This window comes from Tinamus guttatus, unplaced genomic scaffold (genome assembly GCF_059628265.1).
Source record: "Tinamus guttatus ecotype Peru unplaced genomic scaffold, ASM5962826v1 Tinamus_guttatus_pri_ptg000546l, whole genome shotgun sequence".
Classification (NCBI taxonomy): domain Eukaryota; kingdom Metazoa; phylum Chordata; class Aves; order Tinamiformes; family Tinamidae; genus Tinamus; species Tinamus guttatus.
In genome coordinates, this window is record NW_028289080.1 from 1,232,769 (window position 1) to 1,242,195 (window position 9,427).

General features: G+C 41.4%; 1 protein-coding gene across 1 annotated transcript; it reads right to left on the reverse strand.

Moving 5' to 3' along the window:
• Positions 1-6,162: 6,162 nt before the first annotated feature.
• Positions 6,163-7,299, reverse strand: LOC104578369 (proto-oncogene Mas). The gene has a single exon (XM_010225924.2). It carries the CDS (start codon positions 7,292-7,294, stop codon positions 6,338-6,340), a length of 957 nt encoding a protein of 318 aa, XP_010224226.1. The 5' UTR covers positions 7,295-7,299; the 3' UTR covers positions 6,163-6,337.
• Between the last annotated feature and the right edge of the window lie 2,128 nt (positions 7,300-9,427).

Genomic DNA, 9,427 nt, shown 5'->3' on the forward strand with positions numbered 1-9,427 from the left:
TGGCTATGTGCAGACACATTTTCCAGGAGATCAGGCAGTTTTCACACTGCACCTCCTACTGCCTCCTTTGCGAAGTCAGGCCTACCTGAATTTTCTGCTCTCTAGTGGCTTCTTTGGGATGGGAATCTGTCCGTCTTCCCTTCTCCCTGTCTTGCAGAACTTCCTAAACAGTCCTGTGCCCCAGAAAAGGTGAGAGTTTTGTGGCAGCAGGGGGACTCTCTTCCTTTTTCCTTAAATATCCTTTTTCTTTCCTTTAAACTCTGACACAGTCGCATCCTCTTTAACTTTTTTTTTTTCATTTTTTTTCATTTGTTTTCCCACAACCTCCATCCTGCCTCACCCTCAATATTTTCCTTTTTCAGGAAGAGCTTTCACTTTGTGGCTGATGGGGATTTGCCCTGTTATATCTGATTAGCAGAGAGAGCATCCAGCTAAATACCTGGGCACTCAAGCAGAGGAGAACATAGCTCTTCTTTCCTTCAACACATTGTGTTCATTTTTATTTCTACTTTTCTTTTAGAAACTCATTTCCTTCCCTCTTTCTCACCAAAAAAAAAAAAAACAAAGTATGGAGTGGGGAGAGATCCCTTATGGTTATGACCAAAAATAATTGGAAGGCCAGCCTGAAGGTGAGTTGTATCCCCTGATCCCTGTAGCTGCCACAGCATCACAAAACGGTTGAAGGTTGGAAGGGGCCTTTGCAGATGACTTAGCCCAATCTTCCTGCTCCAGCAGAGTCCCTTAGAGCACATTGCATAGGATCATGTCCAGGCAGGTTTTGAATGTTTTCGGAGAAGGCGACTCCACAACCTCTTTGGGCAACCTGTTCTAGGGCTCTGTCATCCTCACATTCTAGAACTTTTTAAACCTATTTAGATGGAACTTCCTGTGCTTCAGTTTGTGGCTGTTGCCTCTCGAGATCTTCAAGACCTGACTGGATGCCATCCTGTGCCACATGCTCTAAGTGTCCCTGCTTGTGCATGATCTCCAGAGGTCCCTTCCAACTTTAACCATTCTGCGATTCTGTGATTCTTTGTGACCTATTGCTGACCACCACTGAAAAGAGTCTGGCTCTATCCCCTTCTTAGGAGGGATCTGAAAAGATTCCTTCTCAGTCTTCTCTTTCTTCCAGGTTGAACAGGCCCAACTCTCTCAGCCTCCCCTCATAGGACAGATGCTCTGGTCCCTGACCATCTTTGTAGCCCTGTGCTGGACTGTCTCAGGTCAATCAAGTCAACGTCCACTGACAGTAGGCAAATTTGTAGCTCCAGAAGTCAAAGAGGATCAGGCTGCTTAGAGGAAGAGCAAAAATGAGGAAGAAGAAGATGGTGAGCATAATCATGGTGAAGAGCTTCCTTGTTTGGAGGTGCTGGGAGCCGCACTTGATTTTGAGGAAGAGGATGAGGCTGAATACCAATATGAGGGGTGTTCAAAAGAGGAAGTCCAGGACTCCAGTTGTAATGAGGATTATGTGGCAGTTGCTAGAAGAGCAAACAGTATAAGAATCATAGAATCATAAGATCATTATGATTGGAAAAGACCTTCAAGATCATCAAGTCCAACTATAAACACATTTGCCACCCTGCCTGCTAAACCATGTCCATAAGTGCCTCACCTACACATTTCTTGAACACTGCCAGGGACTGTGACTCCACCACTACCCTGGGCAGACTGATCCAATGCTTGACTACTCTTTCTATGTAGAAATTTTTCCTAATATCTACCCTGAACCTCCCCTGGCACAACTTGAAGCGATTTCCTCTTGTTCTATTTTCAGTAGTTATTTTGGAGAAGTGATGGACCCCCACCTCACTGCAATTTCCTATCAGGTAGTTGTAGAGAATGGCAAGGTCATCCCCGAGGCTCCTCTTCTCCAGACCAGATAATCCCAGCTCCCTTAGTCATTCCTCATAAGGTCTGCGCTCCTGCCCCTTCACCAGCTTCACTGCCCTTCTTTGGACATCACTCCAGCGCCTCAATGTCTTTCTTGCAGAAATGTAGCCCAGCATGTTCAGCAGCAGGGAGATGCACTAGAGCAGGCCATAGATGATGCTAGGCAAGTACTTTGGGCAACGACTTCGGCGTCTGATAATGACCTATTTTTGATAGCAATGCAAGTATCCAAAGTCAGCAGTGGCTACGTTCTGGATGAAATGTTTTCTCCTGATGTGAAAGCCAAGGACCATGCCATTTCCTACTATCCCACAGGCAGATTTGATGAGGCTCTCCATGAACTTCAGGACAGCATATGATGGCTTTGCCTTTTGCAAAGTCCCACTGTAATTAGCCCCATGAGTCAGTCTTGAATTGCTTTGAAGGGATCATCATCATGATTTTCATCATCATGAAATATCCAAAATGGAGATTCTTCTCTCTTTTTCTCCTGTGATCAGAGAAATGACAGAGGAGAATTTATTGATTGATACAGTGCTTTTTGAACTTGAGCCTTGTGACCTGGGACAAGTAACTTCTCGTGGGGCATGGTTACTGTCGCAAAGGTAGCAACAAGATGCTATATATAGAGGAAAAGGTAAAATCATGCAGAAGTTTGGAGAGGTTGAAGCAGGAAGACAGGGTGAGACAATTCAACAGAGTAAAAAAAGATACAGAAGGAAGCATTGCTTTATATAGACATGGAGGAGCAGTAGGTGGTGAGGGGTAACTAGACAGTGATTGTGTGTGCATGGATATCTATGAGAGAGGATGCTAAAATGAAACACAGCCAACATCCTAAAGCATTAATGATGACAAGCAACTGCTGAATCTATCCCAGCAATCCTTCTCTTCCCACTCCAGTGCATTTGAATTGACTGCTCAGAGAAGCTGGGACTTGGTATCAGCTCTCTTATCTTTCTCTTGGTTTCTAATTTATCTCATTGGATCTTATATGAAAAACTGAGAGGAAGACAATAAAGATCTTTCAGTATGCAGATTCAGTTTCTGTCTCCTGTGGTGTTATAAAGCAGGTGTTGTCAGGAAGGAGTGCTTTCACTGTGCTGAGGAGAAAGGGATGAAAAGAAAAGCAAATGAGAGTGAGGCTCTTTTATGTTGTGAGGCAGTTTGATATTTCTGCTCTACTTCTGTGGTTGCTTTTACGGGAGATGAGGAGAAAATTACCTGCCAGGGATTCCATTTTCAGGGATACTGTGGGAATTTGTGTGCATCTGTGTAAGGCTGTTGTTGTGGTTGTACTCTGGCCAAATGCTATTATAAAGGAGATGTATAAATGAGCAGTCAGTAGAGATTGCAGGAAGAAATCAGAGTAACTGGACTCTATTTTGCTTTTTCTTTCTTGTAATTTCAGAATCAGCTGGAATGGGATTATTCCAGAGGAGGATTCCCTTCTCCTAATGATTTCTTAAAAATGTATTCCTGTGAAAGGTCAGAATGCAATGTTGACAATTTCTTTCCCAAAAACAAATGGCTTCTATGCTCTGCAAGGGATAGGAAAGGAAGATCAGACACTGGGGCCTTCACACTCTGGGTGCTAGGCCTCAATATTTCTGTTTAGGCATTATCAACCCTGGATGCTTTTGGGCCTCCCTTTCACAGTATGTGTAAAAAGGTGCTTCTTTCTTTCTCTTCTAGATAAGCGGAGTCTCCTCAAACTGCACAGGGCTCTAACAGCATTTGATGACTCATCATTCACCTCTGGCCCCATAGTATTAAAATATTTTAGCAGGTTGACATGAAAGGGACTTTAAAAAATATTAAACACAGCGATTTATTTACAGTAATACAACAGAAACACTGTAGACAAGAAGTATGCTTTTTGTGCACCAGTTACAAAATGAACAGGAAGAGTTTTGTGCATGCTTCAAAATGAGCAGGTATTGGCTCCAAAAGGACAAATCTCACTCCGACTTCAGGTATCATGTGGTCAAGAAGCAAAGGCCTCTCTCTGCCTCTACAGTCAGGAATTGTCTTTGATTAGATAATTTAGACCTATTTTGTGATATCATGACTTAGGCTGTGATCTAACTTTATCATCTCTCTTACTTCAAAATAATCACAGCTTAAGATCAGACTAAATCTTTTATCTACAGATTCTTGCCTCCAGGAACTTATTTGAAGGGCTTTTTTTTTTCTGGCTGTGGTATGGATAGGTAACTACTTTTAAGCTTCCACAGCAGGGAAAATAAGCATAGAGTGGTGTTTCTATAATTACTCTTAAGATTCACTGACAAGGCCTACCAAAGCCTGTTTGCACTGTTGTATGTCCTCTGTCCTTTGTGCATGAATTTAAATTGTGGGATATAAGACATCACTTTTCTCTGAGTAGGTACTGAGTAGGTACTTGTATCTGAGTAGATACAAGACTTAATTTTTCAAAAAGGCAGCAGTTTGAAGTTGCTGACCTTCTAGAATATTCTATGTCCTAGCATCTATCCAGAGAGATACTGAGCAATTCAGAAGACAAATATAGCTCACATGCTCTGGGTGTGCTCCACTGTAGGCCAGGCTGTTAATAGTAGTTCATGGTAGGCCAGACTGGTTAACTTAATATTAGTTCAGGGCAGAAAATTCTGCACATGATCCCTTTATCCTTGAAGTTCTTTTAGACCACAAGAAATATATTGCAAGCACCTGTCAGATGCCACATCTGAGAATGCTTATCTCTTACCATCAGTGATGGAATGGGTCTACCATGGTGGTTTATATGCAGTCATCACCTTTTACATGCCCAAGATTGGATGAGATGAAAAGGATTTGTTTACACTAAATGCCACATCTTCTTGATGGATATATTTAAGAAACTATCAGGATGGGAAGTTATTTTAACAGTTTATATTCTGTAGTTTTTCATCACTTGATGGCTTCTTCTGAACACAGTAATGCTTAGTCTTTGATACCTTTTTTTTTCTTAGTAACACCCTTCAACACTTTATGTAATAAAGAATATGAGTTTCAGTCTCCCAATGATAAAGTCATTACAAATATCCAAAAGAAAATATTTCTAATGTTTCTGATAAATTGATGACATAGACCAAATCTGAATTAACTCTGTGCATTGCAGACAAATAGCATAAATAATTAAAGAACAGTAGAAATGGAGGTCAGATTTTAGCTTTCAGAGTATGTAAACAGGAAGCAAGAAGCAACCATGGTCATTATTAGGCTGAACCACTGCTTTTTAAGTAGTGCTTTTCAATATTGATAAAAAGGCAATTGCACAGAAAGTAAAGAATACATAATAGAAGAATGCGGCAGCCTCATTTTAGGAGAATATTTTAAGATGAAAAAAACAATGGGAAATCCATAAAGATTCTTAAAGAAAACTACCTGTTTTTTACTTTTTCATCAATTCAGGTTAAAAAGCCTATCATGTTAGATGACAGTATTACATGGTCTGATACTACAACATTTCAAATAATCATATCTAGCATTTCAATGGACTGGGTTTCTGAAGAAGCAGGTGTTAAAAAAGAAGAAGGTGTTAGAAATTGTGGCATTTATTTACTTCTGCTTTGTACAATTGAATTTGCACATGTTAGATCAAGAAATTTTAGAGGCCATGGGCTCTTATTGTCTGTCATTTTTAAAGGAAGAAAAGCAATTCAAAGCATACTGTATGAAGATGCAGATACTTTCTCCTCTGCTGGAGGAAACTATAATAACATAGAGGTCCATTCCTTAACTTTTCTGAAATGCAAAGAAGAGAGAATATGCAGCTCAGCACACACAATTACAAGGTAACCGGTAGGGGTGTAGCCCTGTTTCATAGCATGACAACTCTACGGTATAAAACCCTCCTGGTTAATAGAAGAAAGGAACTTTTAGAACACAAATTGTTCGGCTATTTGAAATGTTCACATTAGAAAACAAAGAATTCCACAATATAACAGCCACAAAAGGTTGCATGTGTTGTTTAAATACACGTATTAAAAGTAAAGAGACGTGGACATTTCTTCCAGGAATTTTGCTGCTGCTTTCATTAGGAAGAGGTTGTATCCCATCTTGTCTTCAGAAACCTAAGCTAAAACATGTTTGAGAATGTATGAATATCAGTTTTGTGCTCTGAAAGACAGAGTTATTTGGTGAGCTGAAAACTCTGGATGAGATTCCTTTCTTGAAATGCAGAAGTTTTCTAATCAAATTAATCTTGAGGTAGGAAACTAACTCAGGTCAGATGAATTCTGTGTCAGAGGTGCTTGTTTTTTTTCCACTAATTCCTAGAGGAGCTTAAAGTAACTATTAAAGGGGAGAAATCTACAGTGATGACGTCTAAGGTTAGGGGAGAGGAATTTCACCCAGTATTTCAGATTTCCTTGATTCTGCAAAATGCCAATCTTCAATTCCAGAGTACAGTAATCATATTAGGCATATTAGCAGGGTATTAAGAGGACATAGTCACTGTTTCGTGGGTTTCCCGTTCATCTTTGTCATCTGCTGAAACTTCAAAGGCCCTCTGGAAGGCCAGCCTGAGGGTGAGTCGAATCCTCCGATCCCTGTAGCTGCCCACAATGAAGTAAATAACTGGATTGAGGCTGCTATTAACGCAGGACAGCACAAAACCAATCTCTGGAGAGTAGAGGAATTTATAGCCCCAAAAGTCAAAGAGGATCAGGATGCTGAGAGGAACAGCAAAAATGAGGAAAAAGAGGACGGTGAGCATAATCACAGTGAAGAGCCTCCCTGTTTGGAGGTTCTGTGAGCTGCACTTGACTTTGAGAAAGAGGGTGAGACTGAATACCAGCATGAGAGGGGTGCAGAAGAGGAAGTCCAGGACTCCGATGGTGATGAGGAGTACATGGCAGTTGCTAGAGGGGCGAACAGTGCAAGAAATGTACCCCAGTGTGTTTAGCAGAAAGGAGACGCACCAGAGCAGGCCAGAGATGATGCCAGACAAGTGCTTTGGACGATGGCTTCGGCACCAAATGGGACAGAGGACAGACAGGCATCTCTCAATGCTAATGGCTGTCAGGAGATACAAGCCAGTCCCGTACATGAAAAGATCCAGGAAGAGGAATATCCCAAACTGCACGCCCACATTGAACTGCATCAAGTACTGAACTGTTTCAATGGCAATGCAGAGCAGATATCCAAAGTCTGCAGCAGCCAGGTTCAGAATGTAGACAGTGAAGCGATTCCTCCGGATACGGAAGCCAAGGTACCACAGGACCATTCCATTTCCCACCATCCCACAGGCAGAGCTGATGAGGCAGAAGCTCTCCATGAACTTGAGAACAGCATATGATGGCTCTGCCTTTTGCACAGTCCCACTGTAATTAGTCCCATGAGCCAGGCCGGTTGTATTTGGAAGGAAGCTTAATGTAGTTATAGTAGTACTCATAATGAGCGTTTCACCGTGAAGTAGTGACCTCTCACTCACTCAGATTTCACACAGACCTGTAAGGAGAAAGAAGAGATATGGTAGTTTACATGACTTTCTCTCGTGATCATCTGGTGGGTTTCCAGTATCTTTCCAGCTCTCTGTAGCCATAAGTAGATTCAGGGAAGGATTGCTGTATTTGTACTTGGAACACAGAGCTTTTATTGCCATTCAGAACACCATATCTGAGGCCAAATTATGTGGCGGATGTAGGAAAAACTAGATTGGAATGTATGTGTATGTTTTTGAATTTATTTCTTGAGCTTTCTTTTAAAGCCACTTATAGGAAACAAAGTAGGTTAAAATAAAGCAATGTTATCTCGGATTGATCCTACCTGAAAACTATCTCAGTTTGTTGTCTTAATAAAAAGGGAACCTAGTGATATTAGTTCATCTATAATTCCCTTTGCTGCATATAGCTAGGATTAGGTGAGATGAAAATTGTCAAAAGTATATAATAGTAGCAGATATTCAGCATGTGAATTTAAACAGCATTAAATAGGACTGAGTTTCTTCCTATGCACACTCCCAGAAAACACAGTTGAGTAGTCGTAATAACTAGTAGTTTTCATGTGAATAGCTGATTCCTATTTTAATGAAATATAGTTTATTGTGATTTGTTTGGCTTCTTGAGTCTTATGTATAGATAATAATTCAGTGTGACAAAGACTAATTTCTTCCTCAGAAGTTTTAAGAACCATGTATAGCAGAAAGTGTCTGACCCTCATATGACATTGGAATTATGGCTTAAATAATTATTTCACCCCATTGTGTCAATTCACTCTAGTCCCCCTTCCCTACCCCACCTCCCATGGTACTAGAATTTGAATGAGAATTTTGGAAAAAAAGAAAAAAAGAGAAGTCCAGGAATAATTCACTCAAGAAAATTAACCAAGTTTTGTCCGTTGAGATTAAATTGTGTGACTCTTTCATACCTTCCCTGCCAGCTGTTAATTTTGACATGGCAAAATACAGAAGTGCTATGAAAGTAAAAAGATAGGAAAAAAGAAGAGAGAAACAAGTCAAAATAAGGGGAGAATTTAAGTGCAGAATCATGGGATAACCTAACTGGCACAAAATGCCACAGCAGGTGTGGAGGCAGACTACCTGAACAAGTGAAATGGGAGAAATTGAAATATTACAATTTCATTTCAGCAACACACTCTGTCTTCAGCACTACATGGGAAGACCATATAGGTAATGTCCTCACCCAGCTGATAGCTGGGGCAGTGGGATAATTTTGCCTCATGTGTCTTTGACAGGCGCATACACCGGCAATGCTTGGGTGAGAATCCAAGTGGGGCCACTACATATGTATTAAAAATACAAACACCTCATTACACTTAGCTTTCAAAGCTACTATTAGAATTAATGGAGGATTAGGAAAACCTGCAAGGCAAGTATATTTTACCCTAAGATAGGAGTCTAAGGTGTGCACTGTCACCTGCCTGTCTTTGCTAACTGTGGACACATCTCATTGTGCTAGCAGATGGTTTACATCTGGATGGCTAAAGAGAAGTGAGGTGAATTTCACCCTTAATTTCATCACTGCAGCTCGCAGGATATTAGTCTTTTTGAGTTAATGGAAGCCAGGAACTTCTGACACTAGAGAGAGAGACACTAGAGAGCTAGAAGATTCCACCCTAAGCCATTGCGGAAGCCTCCCCTCATAGGAGAGATGCTCTGGGCATCTAATCATCTTTGCTGCTCTATGCTGGACTCTCTCCAGTACCTCCATGTCCCACTTGTGCTGGGAAGCTCAGAACTGGTCATAGCACTCCAGATACTGTTTCAACAGGGCTTAATAGAAGGGCAGGATCATCTCCCTCGACCTGCTGACAACACTCTTCCTAATACAACCCAGGATACCATTGGCCTTCTTGGCTACAAGGGCATACTTCTGGCTCATGGCTAACTCATCCACCAGGACTCCCAGGTCCTTCTATGCAGAGCTGCTCTCTCCAGTAGGTCAGCTCCCAGCTAGTCATAGTGCACTGGGGTTATTCCTCCCTAGGTGCAGGGCCCTGCGCTTGACCTTCTTGAACTTCATGAGGTTTCTCTCCACCCATCTCTCCAGCCTGTCCAGGTCCCTCT